Genomic DNA, 25,821 nt, shown 5'->3' on the forward strand with positions numbered 1-25,821 from the left:
TCATTGATGTTGCACATACATAATAAAATCACATTTATTTTTGATAAATAAGCGTTTAAGATTTTTGAAATCTGTTGGAATTTTGGTTAAGGCAAGGCATAAATAAGAGACAAAATATGTCGGTTTTTTTAGAATTGATTTTAAAAAAAATACTTTATACCAAACAAAACATAATTTGACATAGAATAAAACCGGTAACCTCAAATAGCAGGTACATAAATAGAATTAATACATGTTCAAATATATAAAAACTTGAATGTTTTATAAATAACTTACATAATGCCCATGGGCTGAATTAATATAATGGGTATTCTAATGATAATATGTTACATGTATCAAATTGAAAACAATAAATATTTTTTTGTTATTTTTGCCAACTTTCAAATTCTTATAGGCAGTGTACCGGAGCCGTATAATTTTGATGCGGCTCCGGCTCCGGCTCCGGCTCCGCGGAGCCGTATTTGGAAATACGGCTCCCGGCTCCGGCTCCGGCTCCAGCTCCGGCTCCGGCTCCTACCTTAAAATTAATATATCAATTTTTTTTCATTATTGAATTTGATAAAATAAAATAAATAATATAAAATATTTTGCTTTTATTTGATTAAAGCTATATAAAAGTAGAAGGATGTGTGTCTATTTGTTAAGTAACAATAGTTTTTCAGTTTATTATATGCAAATAGACCGTTGCCAAATTATAATATTACTTTAAAAAATCATTTTTAGCTAGTTCGGAGCCGGAGCCGTTTTTAACGAAAAATACGGCTCCGGATCCGGCTCCGGCTCCACCAAAAATGTTGCTGCTCCCGGCTCCCGGCTCCCGGCTCCGGCTCCGGCTCCAGAACACTGCTTATAGGTATTAAAATAAAAAGCAATTCATGGAGAAAGAATAAATTAGGGAGCATTGGTCTTATTTTGTTGCAAAAATTTGAGCACGTAAAGGATGTTGCAAAAATATGGCACATATAAGTGTTCATACGTTAAAACACGTTTTTACATAAAAATTAAAATTGTTGATAATTTATTCTACACCAATTCAATTTGGTCAAACTTGACTTCCCTGTTTTGTATTTGAGAAAAAAAATAAATTAAATTGTTAAGTTATTTAATAAATATTTTTTTGCTGTTTTGAAAAAGCATATAAAATATATGATTCTATGTAAAGGAACATATGCGTGCAATGATACAACTAATTTTTAACAGTATTCTTAAAAAATAGTAAAAATCATTTTAATACACTAAATACCCATTTGAATAAAGAAATATCTATTTTTTTTTACATAAAACCAATAACATTTTCAAATTGGGAATAATTTGTCTTATCCTAAAGTATATGCATTGGTGAACAAATGATCTTATAATCCTTATAATAAAACTACCAAAATCATATGAACTATTTAGCAAAATACATAATAGGTGTCTACCAAAAAATGGCAACAAAATACCTACAAATCTTTAAAGTTAAACTCGAAATTTAAGTTTGCACTAGTAGGTATCAAATATGCATAAATATTAACTGCTTTGTGGGAATATAAACACATTGGTCTTTTGACTTACTATAATTTATTTGTGTCCCTTTCCTTTCTTGCACTGCACACCTTGCAATTTCATTTTAAAACAAGGATGCAAGGAGAAATAGTTGAATTTTATATCATAAATAAAACAATTACAGAAATATGTAAAGATACCTTACAAAACTTTTAAACATTTTTCTTATATAATTTGGATTATTAAAAATATGATATGTTTCTGATAAATTAATCCTTGATTGGTAATATCTAACTAATGGTATCTTCCATAGCTAGCTATTTGAAGGTTCAGTTTCAGGTTCCAGTAGAACTTTTACCTGAATAAAAATCTTTATTTTCTAATGATATTTGTATACTTTGATGGCTTTTTAAGGACTAGTAGTATAAAAAAATAAATAAGTAGGTATACTAAAAGACATTTTCCGTAAACATTTACATTGCCTTCAGTGCAGGACAGACAGACAGAAAGACCAAGTGAGTAGTATACTGGATGCGCAAAGATTAAAGGAATCTTCACACATAATATCAACAGTCTATCTAAAAAAGCAGCTGAGAAAATCCCATTTCCTCCATGTATGTATGTATGTAGCCTTGATTCTCTGAAGTTAGGATTCAGATGCACGAGGAGATTGGAGGTGAGAATCCTTTGACCAATCCTAGATTGGTAAGCTTCGCGCACAGCTGAGTGTATTCTATGTTACATTACAAGCTGACCCGAAATTCTCGTGGAAGCTACTCCATAGAAAAGAATTATAGAGTAGCTTAACTGCTAAAAATTACCTTGTCTAAAAATCTTTTAGAAGTAGGAGACAAAACTTCAACACCAGGTGAATTTGTGATAATGGATTCTACATTCTCTTTGTCCTCTAAGATATCACAATCTTTTTCATACTCTTTGGCAGTAGAACAGTCGCCTAATTCTTCGCTTTCAATGTTGGTAGCATGACTTGCTCTTGTTTCTTCTTTTACGTCACCTTTAAAACAAAATCTTTTATGTAATAAAAATAAAGTTATAGTAGGTAATAAATGTGGAAAATTGTAAAAATTTTAGACCTAAATCTTTTTATTTTTAACTTACCTTTCTCATTAAGTTCCTTATCCAAGCTACTGACACTTTCATTTGTAACTTCTAAACTTGTATCAACCTCAGACTTAGATTCATCATTTCCTAGATTTTCTGTGATATCTGAATCAGCTGTTGAGATATCATTAGCTTCAACAGTTTGAATCTTGTCTTCAAGGAATGCAGATGGTGCTATCAAATCTTTGTTTGAAGATTTTTCTTTGGTAGTTTCATCTTTCAGAGAACTCGCATCCTAAAAAATATTTAGGTACGTTTAAGACAGAATGACGTATTCTAAAGTTGGGAGGATGTAATAATGGTTATCCAATAAAATCTCATTAACGTCTAGACCGGTCACTTAACTATTTAGATAATCTAACCGCTAATTCATTTCTAGGCAAGTTATTGTAGGCCTGGAGGTAAGTCTACATCGCACAATCGCCCACTGATAGCCGTTTAAAAATACCAATCCAATATCCATTACCCTATTTGGACTAACCTTTTAGCTGCTGGTGAAACCAATATTTACCAAAATAACATTACAGAATGGCACCCACGTTGCCTTAACCTGGCGGGAAATAACCAAACACTTAGCTTTCCAAAAGCATGAAGAACCTAGGAAAGAGGGGAAATATTTACCTTTGAATCAGTCCGACTATTCCCTGATCTTCTTTTAGCCTTCTTACAAACTCTCTGTTTCAAGTCTCCGCCAGTTTGTTTTTCATCAGCTGACGCCGTGTTGCCTCGAAAGACCACAGGTTCGCTAATTTGGCGCGCAAATAACCGGTTTTGTCTCTCGTTAATGGTGAGGTTTGCACAAGAGCTACTATACTGCAATGGCTGAACTCCTAAAATAAATTTACATTTTTTTGTTTATCAAAACAAATATGCAAAGAGAAAGAACGATAATAAAATGAGGAAATGATTCTTAATAAATAGGAAAGATAACAAATGGAGGGGGGCGCAATGGCATCTGAACTTAAACAGTGAGTAAAATATTCTAAATATTAAGCTAGATTCTCGCAACTTTATACATAAGCCTAGTCTTATAGGTACTACATCTAAAGAAAAAAAAATTCAAAGGAAGTGACACTTTTTGAATTTAAAACTAAAAGTCAAAGGAACTCAACTAAATAAAGAGTTACAGCTCCTAGATTTGGCATGGCAGTTGCTTTAAAGAGGTACAATATGGAACTGTGACGAACGGCGGTGGAATTACCGCTCCAACCGAAAACCGCCATTTCCCGTCTAATTTTTTTGCTTTTTCTAGCCAAATTAGACAGTTTTCAATCAAATGAGATAAATTATTTTTTTCATAAAAATTTCCCTCATATTTTCACTTGACACTTGTAATATTTTATATTTGTCAATATTAAAAAAGTGTCAAGTGCAAATATATTGAACGGCATCATAATTCTTGTAAACCCACACTTCTCTTCTCCTGCATTATCAGTCTTCCACTTTCCTGTCATTACTTATATTTGAATTTGGCGAGAAAAGGCAAAAACAATTCGGCGGAAAACGGCGGTAGCGGCGGTTCCGCCGCTGTTTCTTTACAGTTCCATATTGTACCTCTTTAAAGCAGCTGCCATGTCAAATCTCAGAGCTGTAACTCTTAATTTAGTTGAGTTCCTTTTGGTTTTAAAAAGTGTCACTTCCGCCTCCGCCCTTTTTTTATTCAAGAATTATAGGAAGGAAAAAAAACAGAATGGACGAAAGAAAGTAGAAAATCCTAAATAAGGGGGAAAGAACGTGGGGGAGGAGAGAAAAAAACACAAAAGGAGGCAGAGAGATGGAAAGAAATATGAAAGGGTCTTTAAAAAGTGAGAAAACTAAATAAAATGAAAATGTGGTAAAAGTAAAATTGTGAGTAGAATATATTTGTAATTCCATTATTCTGGCAGAGTTTGTCAGGGAACCACAATGGTCCAGAAAAGGACTAATTAAAAACACAAGTTATGTAGCGCAGGATTTAAAAAACATGTAGAGAAGGATTTTCAGCCTTAAATTATACTGGTTTTACATGCACGATCTCTCATTCGTTAGCTAAAAAACTCTTTATATGTAATCTTGCTAATGTCTTGGGTGTCTAAACAATAATTCTAATATACAGAAGGGATAATTTTGCTTTTGAAATATTTTAGCTCATTGTGAATTAAAGTGGAAACTCAGAAAACAAATATCATCAAATTTACGTTGTTAGCAAAATCTGAGTAAAATAATATTTGGATTATCTATCTTTCTATCTATTTATCAGTCTGATGGAGCAGAGATTTGATTTTTATAGCTAATTTTTGGACGGTGAGGGATTAGTCCAGGGGGGTAAAGGAGTGTTTTAAGTCACCCTTTCAATCAAATATTACCTAATCATTTGAGACATAGGATAGAAACCATGCAAAATATGGGTATTTTTGACACCATTTCATTTGACTAACAAAGAATAGTGTGTACCTGAATTCGAACTATCAATCTGATCACCAGATGGCTGCAGTATCTGTCCGCTGGCTATCCGGTACTGGTGAATATCTTGCACGTCTATGAAACTTCTGTGTTGCTGTGCTAAGTATCTTGACTCAGTTATCCTGATAAGAAAAAAAAATATTTAAAGGGCAACAAAATGTAGAGATCCCGTAAAACAGGGTGCTTTGTACCTTCAGCATCTCGGGGCTAAAAAATGATTTTGATCTTATAATTGGTCATTTTATATCCGCGGAAAGCTGTTTGTAATAAGATGCGAGAAATAACTATTCTGAAATAGAAGTACAAACTAAAAATTATAATTTTAGAAGAAAAAAGGAAGCAAACTTTCATATTTCATTTTAATTTTTATCAGACACGCATCCTTTATAAAGTACACTGTTTTGATAGACCCAAGGGCCATACAAATGACGAAATATTACTAAAATATTCATTTCAACTTTTCAAATTTAAAAAGCATAAAAAGTACGTACCTTGTATTATTCTCTAAAGCTCTTCTAAAATCTTTCAGCTCTTCAGCTAAGCTTGCCTGGGAACTTGAATGGGGGCTGATCTCTAGATAAAACATAGGTTCAAACTAAAATTATTAAATAAAACCATACACGTTGGTTGGGAGAAAATACCACTAAGTTTCTAGTGGAGTACACAAAAAATCTAAAATTAGAGCTTCCATTCCAATGAAAACGGATGACAACATCCATAAGTCGAGCCGAGAAAATCACATTTCCCCCACTTTGTTTCAGACAGACAGACGGACGGACGGATGGACATTTCGAATTATAGAGTAGCTTCGCTACTAAAAATGAACTACTCTAGTCCAAAAAGTCGTCAATTTAAAGCATATTCCGGGGGGGGGGGGGGATACAAAGGAGTCATGGCATAATTTAAGCTAAATCACCATATGAATTATGTTGAAATAAAAAAATTAAAAGCTAATGTAAAACAAATTCATTCAAATGAAACTTTAAAATTACTCCGAATAGTATAAAAGTTAATTTTTTCTCGGAATTGTCTTCGTAATTTCTCTTCTATTTTGGCAAAGTTTTAAGTTAGTTCCAATAAGGGGACTTTCGTAAATGTTTTAAGTTATTTCCGGGGACTTCCGTAAATGTCTATATTACGTAACCACTGATAGTGTAAAAGGAAGTTTTTTTCTTTGTTTTTTTTTTAACATTAGAAGCTCTGAAGCATCTTCATTTACTTAAAACAAATCAACAAAATATAAAAATGTGTGGTTGCGTCTTCCCTTTTACCTGAAAATTGAAAAAAAAAATCAATATTAAAGAACATACCGAAGCCCAGTGGTAGCCTGATGGTGGACCTCGAGGCCAGGATGAGGACAACCAACAGAACAACTGTGAACAGGGGCAGTAATATCACCTAAATAATCAGCAAATTATATTGTGCACATTGTTTTGAAATAAGGAAGTAGGGGTGGGGTTGACTTAACATTACCCCCAATTGTAAGAAACGCCTTCCTCACAATAATTTAACGCAAGAAAACAAACCTTGTATGTGTTAAGAATTTTTTTTAAATCGAAGTCATTGAAACGGTGTAGGTAGCTAGTGCACTTTATTTAAAATGAAAATTTTAATACATGAATTAACGAAAAGAGCAAAACTATTCGTCAGGGTTGAAAATAATTTTAACAGTTTTTAATAATAATTAGAGATATATTGGTACATGCAGAGAGACATTTTGTTACTTATATAAAAAAAATATTATGGAAAAAAAGCAGTGAATATGCAGTTTTTTAGATGGTTTTTTTGCCAACCCTGAATTATTCGTGTAGCTCGGTGGAAAAGCACTGAGTTAGGGAGGTAAGAGTTCGAGTTCAAGTTTCCATGCGGTAACTCGAATTTCTCAGTCACAATTCATTCACACGCAATTTTCCATTTCCCATACAATGTTAACTTCATTAATAAAATCAAAAACCACAAGAAATATGAAATAAAAAGGTTCTTATTATTAACAATCAAAAAATCCAAATATTTGAACTATACCTATAACAAATTAAACATTTCGACGAATATTTAGCTAAAGCTTAATCCTCCAACATTGTGAATATTTGATTTAATTAAAACTAAATCCTTCTGTGCAGAAGTCAAACAGACACACCAACACACACACACACATTTGTGACATTGACTGGATAATTAAAATATATTTACATAAGGTGTTTCTGTGTTTACCATTGAGATCAAGATTCAAGATCAAGTATACCAAATTACCAATATATTACTAAAATTATCATAAACTATGCGCCAAAAATAACATATTGTGTTTACAAGCAGAATATATTAAAGAATGATTTTTTTCTAACAAATGCAAATTATCGAAAAGTTAAATCTTATTAGATAGGTACCTACTGATAAAACATTCTAACTAAACATCCCAAATCAAATTTAATGAGTCGTGATTTTTCCAAAAAGCTCTTTTTAAAAACTACTTATTTCGATACAATTTTCAAAACAAACTAAATATTGAACTATTAGAAGAAGTCCCCAAGTACAAAAGCTTACCTGAAATTGCCATGGCAAGTCCCTGAGGAGTCCTTTGTATGCCTCGGCAAATTCTGTTGCAAAACTGGGATAAAAACATTCTTATTATGAAAAGAAATACTTAATCAAAACAGAAAAGGACGAAGATCAAAAGGATAAATATATAATATCCCATTAAGACTACACTTAATATATGTGACACTTTAGAAATATCCTAGAAAGCTTAAAACTCGTATAAAGCTTCCAATCAAAGATATTATAGAGAAAAATGGTTGAAAATAACAAAATCAAAATTTTTTCATTATTTTGACGGTCCAAAGTAATACTTCGTTAATTATATCTATTTCAAATAAGCTTCTGGCCTAATATTTGTTACAATTTGTTTTGAAATTTATTTTCAAATAAATTGTTATTGTCTTAGTTTAAGTCATCCGTATATATTTAAGTTAAATCTATAGATTGAAATCTGAGGATAGTGAGGGTGTTAGAATAGTCAACTCTCTCAGAAACCAATATGTAAGTAGGTATGACGTGCCTTACCAATTTTTCAACGATAAAGAGTTTAACACCCTAGTAAATATAGCTATGTATAGTGTAATACGCCACTAACTTAGTTTCTATCCAAACAAGACATAATTCTGCTACTATTCATAAAGAATAATAATATTTCATCCGATATTTCCTTGCAGATCTTAGTAAAGACTTAAAAACTATGCATCATATCGGACATTTTTACGCGGATGGTAAATTAGAATTACAGTTTAGTTGGCCCCGAGTACGCGAAAACTTGTCTATAATCCGATACAATAATAAAATGACAAAATTCTGATTAGGTGCACAATTTTAGAACCTTATTTTCCTTGTTCTGCTAATATCATAGGTACAAAATGGAAATCCTTATTTTAATTTTAAAAAAGGTATAAATAATTTTATAAATTTTAAGAAATCAGCGCGCTCCGAACCTAAACAACATTTCTTATACATAAAAATTGCGTTATAATAATAATTAAACGAGAAATATACAATGTAATCGCAAATTGTAAAGAACATTTCACGAGTTAGTAAATTAGCAATAGCAAGCCAACAAAATTGTCTGAAACTGAAAAATGAAGGAATCAGCTGGTCAAGATATGCTCGCCATTTTTATTCCATATTGTCACAATATTTCTCTGCATTTTTATTCCCTATTTCTATTTTTCATGATACATTTAAAATTATTTTTGCCCATAATGGAAATTCTTTCAACAAAAGAAGATTTTAATTTATAATAAGGTATCTTTAATATTAAAGATGAATTAATTAATACATAAGGTACAATTCATTAACAAAAAGCGAGGGGAAATCAAGACTGTAGTTTTTGTCCGGATCTATACTCTGGTGTCATAGACCGTTTATATAATTAGATCGGACATTTTTTACGGCATAGACAAATTAACAACTAATTTCACTGAAGGATCGCAAGGAAAATGGACGACAAATTAATTTAAATCCCTCATGAAGTTAAACAAAATTACCCCTCTTAGACTAAAATTATTGGTTATCAGGTTTGGATGCTTCTAGTTTGCCAAAAAAAGAAACAATTGGAATTCGATAAAAGTATCTAATTTTTTAGATCCAATGATTAAGATCCCGTGGTTATAAAACTTTGGGTACAAGTGTAATTACAGTCAAATGTCCCCTCTATCCCTAAATTTATTGTAAACCAGTACCATTTTCTGGAGAGAGGGCTGCGCGAAGCGCCCTGAAAATTTTGATACCCCTTTCATACCCAAATAGAGGGAGTTTAATACAGAAAACAAGAGGGATGTAGTTTTCCAATTATGTTAATACTACCCTCTTCTGGACGCATCTGCCTACAAATTTGACTTGTAAAAGAAGCTATGCTGATAAAAATCTTACTTTCTCATTGGTCTAAGCACAATTTTGGATGCAAGATCAGCGAACGCCATCAATGGATTGACATCATAGATTGGGTCCACTAGTAATGCCTAAAATTAGTTCAATATTTTTTTCACATATCGCAAATTTTAGTTTCTAAAGTAATGAAGTGTTTTTTGCTCATGAACTGAATAGTTTCTGCTGGATATAAAGGACCTATGTACTGTTTTAAAACAATGTCAACAAAAAGAAAATATAGTAATACTTATCTTTTTTGCCTGTATTTACGGCCTTTTAAGGGAAAAAATAGCCCTATATTCGTGCTGGTTTGTGTGTTCAGGATGGAAAAAACAAAAACAGCCGTCTTTTAAAACTTGTGGATTTGTAAAATGTAAAGTTTACCTTATGATAATCATCACATGGATTTGTTAGACTTGATGCTGATTTTACATAATAAAATGCCGAGGATAGCCAATTCAACTCTTCTTTTCTAAAAGGTTGAAGATTTTTTTTTAATATTCAAATGGAAATAAACAGATGCTAATTTTATCTCCTCAAAAAAATGTATATGTGTAATTTTCACCTTAACAACTTGATTTTATGCTTTTGACGATTATGGAAGAAAGAGAGAGAAGTTAGAAAAATAGATAAGGAATGAAAGAAAAAGAATATATCTTGTCAATTGGCTACTGAATCTAGCCTTATATTCTCTGTACTACAGTCTAGAGCCTAAAAGCACGATAACAGACAGACATACATACGTAGTACGTACATACAGAGAGACAAACAGAGAGATAGACAAACAGACAGACGGACAGACAGTCAGACGGACAGACAGACATACAGAGAGACAGACAGACATACAGAGAGACAGACAGACACAGACAGACACAGACAGACGGATATACAGACGGACAGACACACCGACATACAGACAAAACAAATTTCTTGTACCTGCATTCAGCAGGAACAGACTGGGACTGCATCATCCTGGACTTCTTAACAGCAAGTTCTGTCTTGTACATGTGTAACCAGTGCCATCCAACACTCAATATCACAAATACTAGACATGATAGTATTATTAGCCAAGATATTATATATATAACTATACATGTGTAGCCAGTGCCATCCAACACTCAATATCACAAATACTAGACATGATAGTATTATTATTAGTCAAGATATTATATATATTACTGTACATGTGTAACCAGTGCCATCCAACACTCAATATCACAAATACTAGACATGATAGTATTATCATTAGTCAAGATATTATATATATTACTGTACATGTGTAACCAGTACCATCCAACACTCAATATCACAAATACTAGACATGATAGTATTATTATTAGTCAAGATATTATATATATTACTCACACCCCTCCTCAACCAAACTTTATATTAAAAAAATGTCCCAAACATTCGGACAATTGGGCGTTCAAATAGGGCCTAGTGGTAGTTAGAATCAGTTGAGAACAAAATCCTAGCCGTTCCTTCTTGCCAGATATGGCCATTTTAAGATTTTAGTCAAATAACACTAAATAACCTGTTACAAACTTCACTCTTATTTGAATATTTTAGTGTAATTGTAGTGGGACAGCCCCAAAATAGAGAAGCTTTGCTCCTCTGACCAAACTGACTGCCTGGAGTTCCTAACAGGAAGTGCCCTAATGTATTATCACAAGTGGGGATTTGAACCCATTCCCAAAACTATCCAATGTGGAATAGCTGTATATTACAACATGACGACATTAAGTTGTCTATAAGGCTTGGGCAATGGATGCCCCTCTGGATACCCTCTGCTAATCCTGGCTGTTATTGCGACTGAAGGCAAGATTCGCTTTAGCTGTACAATCAACTGTCTGGCCAAAGAAGCTCTCATGAAGCCACTGTCAGCCACAGCCATTGTCCCCATTTGTTCAGAGCTGACCAATGACCAGGATATGGGTAGCATGGAGTTGCTGGCCATTGCCATCAAGGTAGGGGCCCCTAAGAAGGCGAAACTGGAAAATTGGACAGGGGCTATTCTAAGTTGCACACCCCCATGGTGTTCAAGGTGCCTCAAGGAGGCGCGAATTGGATAGGGTTGGGTTTACACATCAAACTGCCACCCAGGACAGAGATGGTGTTCAAGACCAGGCCAAACTTCCAGCGAAGAGGCCTTGCTGTGGGGAACCTCAGGTACAAGTCAAACAAGGAGCTGACCCTGCTGATCACCAATAACAGCCAGGATTAGCAGAGGGTATCCAGAGGGGCATCCATTGCCCGAGCCCAATATACAAATTAATGTCGTCATGCTGTAATATACAGCTACTCCATGTCGGATAGTTTTGGGAATGGGTTCGAATCCCCACTTGTGATAACACATTAGGGCACTTCCTGTTAGGAACTCCAGGCTGTCAGTTTGGTTAGAGGAGCAAAGCTACTCCATTTTGGGGCTCTCCCATTACAATTACACTAAAATATTAAAAGAAGAGTGAAGTTTGTATAAGGTTATTTAGTGTTATTTGACTAAAATCTTAAAATGGCCATATCTGGCAAGAAGGAACGGCTAGGATTTTGTTCTCAACTGATTCTAACTACCACTAGGTCCTATTTGAACGCCCAATTGTCCGAATGTTTGGGACATTTTTTTAATATAGAGTTCGGTTGAGGAGGGGTGTGTACTGTACATGTGTAACCAGTACCATCCAACACTCAATATCACAAATACTATACATGATAGTATTATTTTAGTCAAGATATTATATATATTACTGTACATTAACATGTGTAGCCATTACCATCCAACACTCAATATCACAAATACTAGACATGATAGTATTTTTATTAGTCAAGATATTATATATATTACTGTACATGTGTAACCAGTGCCATCCAACACTCAATATCACAAATACTAGACATGATAGTATTATTATTACCTAGTCAAGATATTATATATATTACTGTACATGATAGTATTATTATTAGTTAAGATATCTATAACACAAAGTAGAATGATGTCTGTCCGTCTGTCCGTCCGTCTGTCTGTCTGTCTGTATGTCCGTCCCTTAAGATCTCGGTAACCACTGAACCGATCGGATTCTACTCTTCAGGGAATATACCTACTGGTCCTGTGGTGGTTTTAGGCTATTTTCTTGGGGGTGGGACACCCCCAACCCCCAAAAAATGAAAAAATCCCCCCTCATTTTTTTTAATTATTCAAAATTTGTGGGGGCATCTCCAGAGGTAATTATTTTTTTCTTTCTTTAATTACCTCTTGGGGCAAAGCCCCTAGAGGCTAGGGGCGAAGCCGCTAGTTCTATATATAACTGTACATGTGTAGCCAGTGCCATCCAACACTCAATATCACAAATACTAGACATGATAGTATTATTAGCCAAGATATTATATATATAACTGTACATGTGTAGCCAGTGCCATCCAACACTCAATATCACAAATACTAGACATGATAGTATTATTATTATGTTCTAAAAGAAGTTCTAAAAGTATAACAAATATATTGAGGCCATTTTCCATGGTTCAAAAACAATTGTTGCACATTCAAACAAATAGAATTAATGTCAAAGACATCTTTTTAACCTTCACAATTTTAACAGAATTTTTAATATATTCTAAAATTACTAATTTTCTTGAAAGTTTTGATAAATCTCTAACCTAAGACAAGTTTCCACAATGTAAAATATCTGAATATGAAAACAATTGCCATTGCAAAAGCTAAAGCCATAGAAGCATCCAAAAGGGGTTCTCTTATATCTGCCAAAAGTTCTCTAAAATGAAAATATTTCATAAAGACAAAATTCACATTTCATTCACTAATAAATTCTAACAAGGTTTTTTTTTGTTATTTCAATAATTTTCCGAGCTTAGAAATGTAGAAGTTATTTTCAAAAGCGAAGCTTTTCTATAATGAGGTACGTCCGTCCGTACGCACTTCACAGTTAACGCATTTCGTTAATTTGAGAATGTTAGAATTGACCTATCGATTTAATACTTAGGATGGTGATTCATGTAGGAACGACATAAAAGCGAAACAACTCTATAATCGTAAATCGTTTCTATAAAGCTCCTACTCACAATTAAAACATGATGAATTAACAAGGTTGTGTATGATATAGTTTTCCTATGCATCTGATTTTTAAGCATCTCTATAATCAAGTCCTAAAAAGTTACCTTAAGTATGTCCTTTAAAAATTTTGTTTATACTCCTAAATTCTGCATATTAAGTATTGACACTCTACAAGGTTTCATGTTTGTTCTACCGTTTGAATTCAAAGCTTCGCTTTTCTGGATATTTTCATCCTTGGGTGTATAAACCTACTTGATTTGGTGGAATTTTGTAGTAGTTTGATGAGTGTTTACTTGATGAATCATGCCAGTCAAAATCTGATCTACTTCATATAATTCTACCTTTTCATTCCTGAAAATTAGGTTTAAAAGTTTTTTTTGTCTGAAGCTTAAAATTTCAAAAACTCCTGAACTGATTTAATTTTTCCAGGATGTAAGTCTTGGAATGGCTTTTGGCTATTTTTTTAAATCTAGGAATACAGATCCCCTTAATTCTAAGAGCGCAGCCAATAGTTAAAATTAAAGCAATCTAATTTTTCACTCTTAATGTTTTAAAGAAGCAAAAAAGCTTTGAAATTCTGATCTATCTATGTAATTTGTCTTTAACTATATCTGTGTAGTTTTCTTTTGATTATATTCCTAGCTTGTTTTTGTTGCACGTTAACTATGCAAAATATTGTACTTGTTAGACATTTACAATACACTGCTTTGACAACATAATTTTCACAGTAATTTACATCAAAAGTCATGGAAAGGACAGTTTGAATGAATTTATCTGTCAGATAAATGTTTGTCATGAAATTAAAATATGAAATAAACTATAAACCTATTTCATTATAATATGACTTTGAAGTAATCAAATACATAAGCATAGCAAATATAATTCCACTTGTTTAATTGTTACTAAAGGTTTAATAATAACTAATTTTCTATATTTGGGTCGGTCCATATGCCCGTCTTATTGTTAATTTTGGCATGTAAGAATCGTCCTCTCTATTTTAATTTTGCCTTGATTTTAGTATGGCTATTCCTTGGAAGATTAGGCAACAAGTATGAAGAAAGTTAAGGCTCACCTGAATTTATGCAGAGTTTTTATCTTGGACTGTGTTAACTTGACCTCCAGGTTTAGGTGGGCATCTTCAGCTAGATGCAAATCTAAATAATACATATTATTATCATAGGTACTGTGAATACTAGTGGCTATTCTCTTGGCACCTAGAGGCTATGTTTTGTGAGGCTGGGGCAAGGTATATAAAAAAATATCACCTAAAATGATCCTTGAATTAAGGAGGGGTTTGGGACAGGTAGAGATGTTCCACCCGACCAAACATAATGCACATTTTTTGAAAATACCTTCCCTTATAAACAGAGATGGGAAAAAACCAGGTTTTTTTTTAAAAGATGAAACCAGTGTGGTTTATTTGGTTTAAACCGGTTTTTATTAATAAAAACCAGGTTTTTTTGGTTTTTTTAATAATTTTTTTGGTTTTTTTTAATAATATCCAAATTAAAGTATTCTAATTTAGTAGTTTCACAAAATGCATTTTAACTTAATTTAGTGAACCGCATATTTTATCCTGGTTAAATGGTTAAACCACATTTATATGGCATATATTTGAAAAAATTTCAAATTTCTACCACATAGTTTTTGAAATATCAAGACTTGAAAATCCTCTTTTTAAATTGCATATATCACAAAAAGACAATTTTCAGGTCTTGATATTTTAAAAACTACGTGGTAGAAAATTGAATTTATTTCAAATATATGCTATTTAAATGTAGTTTACCCCATTAACTAAGAAAAAATATGCGGTTCACTAAATTAAGTTCAAATGCATTTCGTGAAACTACCCCTTTAGTATAAAGATTTAAACTATTAAAAGAATTTTGAATTAGGTATTTATGTTTTTGAACCGCATATTTTTTCTTAGTTAATGGGGTAAACTACATTTAAATAGCATATATTTGAAATAAATTCAATTTTCTACCACATAGTTTTTGAAATATCAAGACTTGAAAATCCTCTTTTTAAATTGCATATATCACAAAAAGACAATTTTCAGGTCTTGATATTTTAAAAACTACGTGGTAGAAAATTGAATTTATTTCAAATATATGCTATTTAAATGTAGTTTACCCCATTAACTAAGAAAAAATATGCGGTTCACTAAATTAAGTTCAAATGCATTTCGTGAAACTACCCCTTTAGTATAAAGATTTAAACTATTAAAAGAATTTTGAATTAGGTATTTATGTTTTTGACTGTATTTTTTACATTATAAAAAGACTAGCGGCTAGGTCTTAGTCGAATTTAATAATTGAATTTTTTATTTTATATTTTGTAAGAAAAAGTAAAAAAAAGTGTCCCACCCCCAAAGAAAATAGTTATAAACCTTACCGGGACCTATGAGAAGCTACCCTGTTAAGGAGAACCCAATCAGTTCAGCGGTTAGCGAGATCCTTTGGTACAAACATACAAACACATAAACACACATACAAACATCCTGTTACTTTATTATAAGGATATAACTGGAAAGATAGGCCTTTGTATTAAAAAAACCATTTAAACCATCCCACCTTGGTTTTTTTTGGTTTTTTTAGCTTTTTTTTTGGTTTAAACCACTTGATTAAAACCACGTGGTTTTTATTTTGCCATCCCTGCTTATAAATAGAAAAGAGACGGATAAGATAAAGCAATAAGACGATAAATTGATGTAAATCCCCAATTATGATACATAGAATTAACCTTCCTGTAGATTACAATTATTGGCCGAAAAGTTTGGACACTCAATCTAATGAACCTACTAATCAAAATTCAATAACAGTCCCCAAAGTTGTGAGCCAACGAATAAGAATAAAACTTTGGGAACTAGTGTAATCAACAGTCCAATGTCCCCTCCCTCCCTGTAAAGTAAAACTTACCTAATCTGTTGATAAGGTATGCAACAAATCTCTGTAGGTAGATCTCCCTGAAATAGATAAGTATATAATCTATAAAGATAATAAATGTATTATTTACATATACATGTATAAAATTGAAATAGAGTGGTCAGGCAAAGGGCCTTATTCCATAATATAAAGCTGTAAGAATTTTGTTTAATCGTTAATTACTGGTCTGAATAAGTTGTACACTTCAGGGAAGCTTTATGATGGTATTAGGGATGTTTTAAGCTATTTCCTAACCTTTCTACGCCTTTCCCTAAAGAATAGGGGGCGAAGCAACTAATCTTATAAATAAACTATTTGCTTATTAAAGGAACCCTGAAAGGCTGAGTCCATGCTAAGTCCGCTAAACAACCAATCACAGCTGAGCATCTGTATTACTTACATTAGTTTCATTTTTCCCCGCTATTATTCTAATTGTAAAAATGTTATCAGTTACAGGCAGCCTTAGTTTCTGACAAAAATAAGCTTTTAATTTTGCTTCTGGACAACGTAATTTAATATTGAAATTTCTATCATAAGCATTGAATATCTTTCAAAATTTTCATTGTACTAAAAAAACATTTTGAAATGTGTGTAACTTTTTTGTTATTGAAGCTGAAGGCTTCAAATTTTGGGTATTGGGTCTACTGGTGGCAGTCTTTCAGCCGTTAAAGCGGTGTATTTCTTGCAGTGTTCCTTTAAACATTGTAGTTGGCTAGGGGCATTGCTACAACAGACATACACACATACAATATACAATAAAATTAAAATTTGTAGAGATATGGTATATGATGTATCCACATGACCCAAAATTTAGAGAAAGTAGAGCAGCACCTTTAATCCATAATTACCAAAGTTTAATAAGATGACTTTACCTTTCCTTTACTGTGGCGTAGTCAGAGAGACACTTGAAGTCAAATTCCATTTACTTGGTTTTTACCCCTTTTAAGCCCTACAAACTTCAGGGGGATAAAGTCTCAACAGGCGGTGAAGGTAATTGAAGTTTGGGAGGGAGATAAAAAAACCCGCGTGATTTAAATTTCTGAACTTTAAAATCTCTACTTCATTGTAACTGTTCATACAGAGTAGAAATCTGATTTAGAAAGTATCATTTTCAATTACAGTATATGAACAGTTTGTAATGAGTTTCAAATATATGTTGAAATCTAAAAATCATGTTTGATTCATCTTTAATTAGTTATAGCCCATTCAAATGTAGAAGATCTTAGGAATAATTTAAGAATATAACTATTTTTACAGGTCCTACCCCAAACGTAAGAGTCCCAAACGTCAGAGTGGACAAACGCAAGAGTCCCAAACGCAAGAGTCCCAAACGCAAGAGTCCCAAACGTCAGAGTGGGACAAACGTCAGAGTGGGACAAACGTCAGAGTGGACATTGCTTAAGTAAAACATCAGAGTCTATGCTATTTTAATTATATGACAAAAAATAGACAGTTAGGCCCCCTAGCCTGCCTAGCCGCGGGCGCTCGGCCCCCTAGCCTATAACCTAACCTAACCTAATCATAAAGAAAATGACTCTGGCTGCAGCACTCAGCACCCTGGCCTACCTAGCCGCAGCGCTCGGCCCCCTAGCCTGCCTAGCCGCGGGCGCTCGGCCCCCTAGCCTATAACCTAACCTAACCTAATCATAAAGAAAATGACTCTGGCTGCAGCACTCAGCACCCTGGCCTACCTAGCCGCAGCGCTTTAATGATTATAAAATCGAGACTCATACGTTTTACTTATAAAATGTCCACTCTGACGTTTGTCCCAAAAATCCTGCGTTTGTCCACTCTGACGTTTGTCCCACTCTGACGTTTGTCCCACTCTGACGTTTGTCCCACTCTGACGTTTGGGACTCTTGCGTTTGTCCACTCTGATGTTTTTCCACTCTGACGTTTGGGACTCTTACGTTTGTCGTGGAACCTTTTTACAGATGAAGTCATTCTTTTTGATTTATTAAAAGTTAATATGTTTTTATTACTGAGCTTAATTCAAGATCCGTCCCGAAGGTTTTTAACAAGATTAACAACATTCATTAGGAGAGAAAAATCAGGGACAAGTGGTCAGAGTGGTCAAATTGAAGTTCAGATGTTCAGTGACCATAAAAAAGGGAGAAAAAAAGAAAGAAAACCGTAACCTTCATATTTAAATATATGTCTTTAAGAGCATTACCTATAGAAAATCGACCAAAGTTGTACAAATAATGGATATTACTGAATAATACAGTAGCTTGGCTAAAAAGTCTTCCTTAACAAAAAGTGAAGTCAACTAGGATTGAAAAAAGTACCGGGTATAGTCCTTTTCACGACATCCCTCCATAAGGAGCGATTCTTCGTATTTTTAAAATGGCTTTTTATAGGTTATTTTAGGTTAGGTTAGGTTATATTGTGTTAGGTGATTGCCCCACAGGGTTAGGTAATTGGCCCCGCAGGGTTAGAGCCCCCCGCAGGGGCTAGAAATAGGAGAAAAGCTACTGTGAAAAATACGAAGAATCGCTCCTTATGGAGGGATGTCGTGGAAAGGACTATACCCAAAGTACCCATATAAAACTGTAAATAAAATAGGAAATTGTAAAAGTTCTTGTGAAAATATGCACTTAACACAACTTTAATATGATTTGTTCTATGGGTGTACTTTTCTTAAAACCCTTACGGTGATACAAAATAAAGGGGAATATTAAATAATTATTGGTTTATTATTCCAATGTGCACTGAAAATCGTGATAAAGATTCATAACAGCTAGTAAACTAAACTGACTTTATTTATAAACAAAAAATTCTAGTTCACTTATATATAAGTATCAAAGACCTTGCTTATTTATTGCCAAAAAGTTTAAGATTATAACCGCAGCTTACTAAGTTTACTTGCTCTTGTTCATGTATAGTCCCTTTAAAAGAAAAGAAAAATTGCTCCTTTATCATTTGTATTATTCACAATTTAATATTTTTTGAATCACCACTAGAAAACCAATAAATTTTGTCAACTAAATCCCTGACACCCGCATATATTTTCATTTTTTTACCAGGGATGAAGAAATAACTAAAAAATCTTGAAAAAATGCAATACAAATAATTAAGCCTATAGTATACAGACAAGAAATCACTTCTTCATCTACGAAATCAGATCCAAATAATATGCCATGGTTTATAAAATTGTCCACAGAAACGCAAATAATAAAAGGCTTTGACACATTCTTGTTTCTACAGACCCTTAACGTATTCGCGGTCAACTGTCAGAAATATATAATGTATGTATATGAACAATGTATATATACTCACGTTGTAAAAACATTTACCCCTGCTTTACAAAGTTTTTTCTTTGTTTCAGTTGTTTCAATGTACTTTTACAACAAGAACGACAACATAAATACTATAATAGTTATTTCTCGCATTGTATTAAACCCCGAACAAACATATTATGCAAATCTGAAATTTCAAAATAGCAGCTTTATTATTCATTTAGGATGATTTTACAATAAATATGAAATGTAGATGCCTCTTTTGGTTACGAAATTCCACTGTTATTTTTTAATTAATCAGCACCAATAAAGCACAAGATCTCAAAAACAGCATTTGGGGGAAATACTGGTGAACAAACATATTATGCAAATCCAAAACAAAGCAATAAAAAAAAGGTTTTTTGGCACTTTTCTCCTCTTTTAAAGATTGATAATGATAAAATAATAATTTTTTAAGGGATTTATGCATTAATTATTATGAAATATAGTATAAGGTAGAAATTAATGATTTTTCTAACAAAGAAATGTTTGAAAAAAATAAATTTGATCTCTATCACTTTAGAGGACAGCTGCTGACCCCCAGTCTTATGGATGAACCTAAATACATGTTAAAGATAAAAATTACCCTGAAAAGTATACAAAAATGTTTTTTTATGTGTTAAAAAAATTCATTTTAAAATCTTGATTTTGAGGATGATGACCTTTCAGATGCTCCTGTTGGTGGTGATGGTGAGCCAAATGTTATCTAAGTACATGCCCATTACAACAACTTGTCTATTAACCTATGTACCATTTTTTGTAGTCATAGCAGCCTCCAATGGAGCCTTCCAACAAGAAATATAACCATCTTCTAAAAACTACAGTATTCACCTTATGAATTGAAGTAAATAAAATTGCAATTCTTTTCTTTTTTAATAACGCTGGGCTGGAGGATGCTATAACTACAAAAATTGGATCATAGTTTAATATATAAGTTGTCATCATGGACATGCACTTTGATAACATTTGGCATACCATCACCATCAATAGGGGCATCTTAAAGGTCATCATCCTCAAAATCAAGATTTTAAAATTGATTTTTTCAACACACCAAAAAACATTTTTATATAATTTTCAGGGTAATTTTTATCTTTAACATGTATTTAGGTTCATCCAAAAGACTGGGGGTCAGCAGCTGTCCTCTAAAGTGATAGGGATCGAATTTTTTTTTTTTTTTTTTGAACTTATTTAGAAAAATCATTAATTTCTACCTTATACTATATTTCATAATAATTAATGCATAAATCCCTTAAAAAATTATTATTTTATAATAATCAATCTTTAAAAGAGGAGAAAAGTGCCAAAAAAACTTTCTTTTATTGCTTTGTTTTGGATTTGCATAATATGTTTGTTCACCAGTATTTCCCCCAAATACTGTTTTTGAGATCTTGTGCTTTATTGGTGCTGATTAATTAAAAAATAACAGTGGAATTTTATAACCAAAAGAGGCATCTACATTTCATATTTATTGTAAAATCATCATAAATGAATAATAAAGCTGCTATTTTGAAAATTCAAATTTGCATAATATGTTTGTTCGGGGTTTATAAACATTTTTCCGCGGATATAGAATGTACAATTATAAGATTAAAACCAGTTTTTTTAGCCCCGAGGTGCCGAAGATACGGGCTAAAAAAACTGGTTTCAATCTTATGATTGTACATTTTTATATTCGTAGAAAGCTGGATATAATACGATGCTAGACATAGTTTTATTCGTATGGATGAGAACCGGTTCCTATCCAAAGGATTCGAATGAATACGAGAAAAATGTTTAATAACACAATACCTGAAAACAGGAGCTTTTTCTGTTTTATTATCACAGGAACATTTGTTTCCATTGGTTTCTGGCTTGGTAGATTTTAAAAGTGGTTTCTTTTTATCATTTTCTGCCTTGTCAACTTTGCAGTTTTCTCTTTCTTGTTTTATTTCGTCTTCTAATTTCCTAAACATAAATCTCAATAGCAAACAATTACAAAAAAACTTCTTTACTTCTTAAATTATGTCATACCAGGCTGTAATGAAACCATTCACATAGGAATAGTTATTTAATTGTAGACAGTTTTCTGCGCATATCAAAATGAAACGTTTTAGGATTAAAATCAATTTTGTTAGCCCCAAAGGGCCGAAGACCCAGGCTGACAAAACGTGTACCTATCAATTTTATTATTTTTATTTTAATATTCGGGGAAAATTGTCTATAATACAATGCTATAAATAATAATATTCAATAAGGCTGAGAACCGGTTCTAATCCAGCGGATATTAATGGATGTATTTTTGTCAATATGTAGGCGTATAATTGACAGCAAAACTGTGAATATGACAGTGCAAAAACTGTTTTTTTGTCATACCACCTAAAAATGCAGGTGTGAATTTGAAGTAAAACTGTGTTTATGACATTAAATCACTGTGTTTATGACAGTATTATCACTGTATTTTTGCTAGTGGTAAGTCTGCCATGTACCTATGGGTTTCGGATCCATACTAGTAAAAACTTACCTGTATGCTTCTTGACACTGGATAAGCTCTCTAGTTGTCAACTCTAAATGAAAACATAAGTATTAATTTAAATCATTCATATGAAAAATACATTTAAAATAGTGGTTGTAAAAAAGTTAAATAATATTTATATACTTGTTTCCAAAAAAATTACCTAATCTGTCTTCGACTTTTTTACAGTCAGCCTGAAGTTATAGAAATTCTTTCTTAATCCATTAAAAAATACCTTTCAAAATCCAATAGAATTGTTATGATCTTGATTATTATATCAAGGTTTTAATAAAAGAATTTCATTCCTGGCAAAAATCTTTGGATGGAGTTGGTTCTTCAAAACCCATCGAGAATGGATCAACCCAATCTGACCTAGAAAATAACATTATATTGAATGGATAAATAATTGTTTTAATTATATCTCCTTCGCCCCTAACATTAATTTGCATTTAAAATGAAGTACCGCCACAACCCCCCCCCCCAAAAAAAAAAAAACGATGAAACACCTACAAAAAAGTTTTTGAACGTTTAAGATTTAGTTGCAAATTAGGTTTACAAAGCAGGTAATTTTTTTTGTCATTTCATATCCTACTATTGAAATTTTGTAACCCCCCAAAAATAAAAAGCTTAGACGTCAATTAAACAAAGATGGAGGGATGAATATAATCAATTTTAAATAGATATTACTATGTATTCACCTATCAATATCTTCATTCATCCATTGATCAAAGATGTCACCATTTTCATCCATACAATTGCAGTACTAAAACAAATATTTAATGAAATAGAGTGCTACAAATTAATACCAAATCAAGAATAATTACATGCTTATTTGAATATTTTCTAATATGCCAGAAAGAATTCGTGCGAAGACTTACCTAAGAATCGCTCTATGAAAAATGTTTTAGTCAGAACATGCTAAAATCAAGAGCAGAAAAGGTGCCATTTGACTTCAAATGTTATAAAAGGCTTCTTTATACATTTGCAATAGTTTTAAGAATCTACACACAAAAAAAACAGACTTCTGTCCTTCTAAGCAGCAGAGAAATTCTATACCTTAAAAAATTGGGAGTAGTAGCTTTCTCAATATTCCGTAAAATGTGAGCAAACTTCCAGTCAAATGCGCTTATTAAGTCTAACTGTTCTTAATGTTGACCAAACGAATAGTATAATTAAACGCATATTTAAAAATACTTTGACCTAATAAACACATTTGACTGGAATCTTACTCACAACTTTTTGCGAAAGCTACTATTCCCAAATTGTTAATTAGCTTAGCTGTCAAATAATGAAGTTAAACATACCTGAATATAACATTGAACTATAAGCAACGTTGTAAAAATACAGATTTTATTTGATATCATCTTGTCTCTTATTTCTATCTTCTTTCTATCTAAATAAGAATTTAATTAATAAAAAATAAATGAATTAAAAAAGCATACATATAGTAGAGGTTACTAAATAAAAATATAGTCCTTCAAAAGAGTCTCCACAGGCAACATAGATATAAAGCTATCTTTAAAACAATATCATAAAGAAACTAAAAAAAAGGAAAATTTGGCATTATCCTCTTGGCGTTAAAAATTTTTTTACCCCTCCCCTCCCTGGGTTGAGTGCTGCGGCTAGGCAGGCAAGGGTGGCCAGAGTTAATTAGTTCTTTCGAGGGGTGAGGGGGTATAAAATTTTTAAAATTGAAAAAAATAGCTCTAAGAGGATAATACTGGTTTTGGGAGGAATGGGGCCAGGGAAGGAGGTAATCTAATGCATTAGTCTAGGGGTTTAAAAGTTTTAGGAAAGCAAACACCCCTTTACCCCCCCCCCCCCGGGAACGTCTATGTTTTAATGTAATAAACAAAGCTTGTACCATATCCATATTCCTGTATGCAGCATTATTGATTTTTTTAATATTTTGTTTATAACAAATCTGTTTCAACACAAATGCTGTGACATGTTAGCAAAACCCTAAAATCTTACAAGACAAAAGACAATATTTTAAGTAACTTGTTTAATATTTAATGAAAGTAAATCAAAAATAGAACTTATTTCAAGAAAAACTTTTTTATTTTTTTTGTGCAAGGACTAATGGAAGGGTTAAGGTATAACCAATGAAAAAACAAAAAATTTTGCTTTGGAATTTTTCAAATGTTTTTCATCCATTTCGCCTTGTATACTTATTTTTTGTACCTAGTGGTTTTCATTACCTAACCAATTTAAATTTGAGGTGGCAAAAATAGATACAAATTACAAGACAAGCTTCTCAAAAAGTTGTAGCTTTAATGTTTAGAAGTTTCAGATTTAAATGTAAACACACGTTTAACCAACTACATAATAGTCTATCCTTTGGACATTGTAAGATTTGTATAAAAATGCTTTAAGGTGTTACAACTAAGCAGCACAAATAAAAACATGAACAAAGCAAATAAGTAGAGTAATATGTGAACCATATAATTCCTACATAAAGTTGTAGAAAACAACATATGAATAGCTGTATAAAGACCCTGTACTAGTACATTAGGATGTACTAGTAACTGCGCCCCTAGCATCTAGAGGCTCTGTATTTGAAGAGGTAGAGAGGGCAAAAAATAGCCTAAAACCACCCCGGAATATTTGTGAAGCTTTCCTTGAATGGCTGGAGACCTAAATCGGTACAGTATTTGCAAATCTTAAGCTCCAGACAAAAAATTACTATTTTATATAATGGGATTATAACATTATCCAATAATATAGTATTAGTACCTAAGGGTTTTATGTGTGAATCTCAAGATCTAAATAACCATTGAACCGATTGCAGGTTATGTAATTTAGGTAAGCTTCACATAAGTTTTGTAGTGGTTTGGGGCTAATTAATTTACAGATTTAAGACTTGGGAGGGTTTTAAGCTATATTTCAGATATCTCTGCCCCTGCGAATATAGAGCCCATAGATAATAGGGGCGTAACCGCTAGTGATGTATTAAAGCACTATGTTTATTTTTAATATTGTGGGCAATGTATAAACATATAAATATTAATAAATGATGAGGTAAGTGTATAAGAGTGTCTGAAATAAACTTTTGTAGACTAACAAATCATATTTTACTGCTCTAATAAAACAAAACTGAAAAAAGCTTAAAATTCTATCAAAGGCTTAAATGAACAAATATCTTTTTGAATTACACCATGAACTTTAATAAGCATTTTATAAGATTTTTCTATATGGATTGTACATTGTACAACAAAATAGATAACTTATTAAACCTTTAAATATTTATTAATTTTTAAGATTATTCTACACCCTACAAATTACTTGGATAAAAATATCGTTTTATCTATTTAAGCATATATAAGCGTCTTAATATTAAAATTGGGAAGGCCATACTCATTCATCGATAAGTCATTTTTTATGTTAAGGCAGCCTTTATTAAGATTTTATTTACCTGTGTTATGTATTCTAATTATTAGACTTGTTATAATTCATTTTTTTTCTGAAAAAATATATACATACATAATATAGCATATCAAAAGACAAGTTTTATTACATATTATTTATTATTTTTATTATTGTAAAAAAATATTTCATCGTTTAACAATTTAGTATTTTAATTCACTTAAAACCAAA

At 32.2% G+C, this 25,821-nt stretch overlaps 1 protein-coding gene across 2 annotated transcripts; it reads right to left on the bottom strand.

Annotated features, from left to right (window-relative positions):
- Positions 1–146: 146 nt before the first annotated feature.
- LOC145329592 (uncharacterized) lies at positions 147–25,703 on the bottom strand. 2 transcript variants are annotated; one of them, XM_080173880.1, is made up of 22 exons: positions 25,640–25,703; positions 23,529–23,617; positions 22,923–22,987; positions 22,529–22,596; positions 22,388–22,417; positions 22,234–22,276; positions 21,522–21,677; positions 16,450–16,496; positions 14,601–14,682; positions 13,781–13,879; positions 13,117–13,229; positions 10,402–10,510; positions 9,850–9,937; positions 9,469–9,557; positions 7,591–7,654; positions 6,360–6,447; positions 5,541–5,622; positions 5,041–5,171; positions 3,229–3,437; positions 2,605–2,842; positions 2,307–2,500; positions 147–1,843 (listed from the first exon to the last, which is right to left on the bottom strand). In XM_080173880.1, exons 2-22 carry the CDS (start codon positions 23,586–23,588, stop codon positions 1,799–1,801), a joined length of 2,100 nt encoding a protein of 699 aa, XP_080030006.1. In that variant the 5' UTR covers positions 23,589–23,617; positions 25,640–25,703; the 3' UTR covers positions 147–1,798. The 2 variants fall into 2 exon arrangements, with proteins under 2 accessions (XP_080030006.1, XP_080030007.1); XM_080173881.1 differs by having other exon boundaries at positions 23,529–23,606; positions 25,640–25,696.
- Positions 25,704–25,821: the final 118 nt, after the last annotated feature.

Source organism: Acartia tonsa, chromosome 10 (genome assembly GCF_053477335.1).
Source record: "Acartia tonsa isolate MP-2025a chromosome 10, ASM5347733v1, whole genome shotgun sequence".
NCBI classification, from domain to species: Eukaryota; Metazoa; Arthropoda; class Copepoda; order Calanoida; family Acartiidae; genus Acartia; species Acartia tonsa.

What these genes read in the sequence shown, in the direction of transcription:
- LOC145329592 (XM_080173880.1), bottom strand. Translation starts at nt 23,588, where the DNA reads ATGATATCAAATAAAATCTGTATTTTTACAACGTTGCTTATAGTTCAA. An exon ending in AAAAGTCGAAGACAGATTAG is followed by an intron (nt 22,277 to 22,387) that starts GTAATTTTTTTG and finishes GTTTTCATTTAG; the next exon opens with AGTTGACAACTAGAGAGCTT. An exon ending in TCTGTTCCTGCTGAATGCAG is followed by an intron (nt 9,938 to 10,401) that starts GTACAAGAAATT and finishes TCAACCTTTTAG; the next exon opens with AAAAGAAGAGTTGAATTGGC.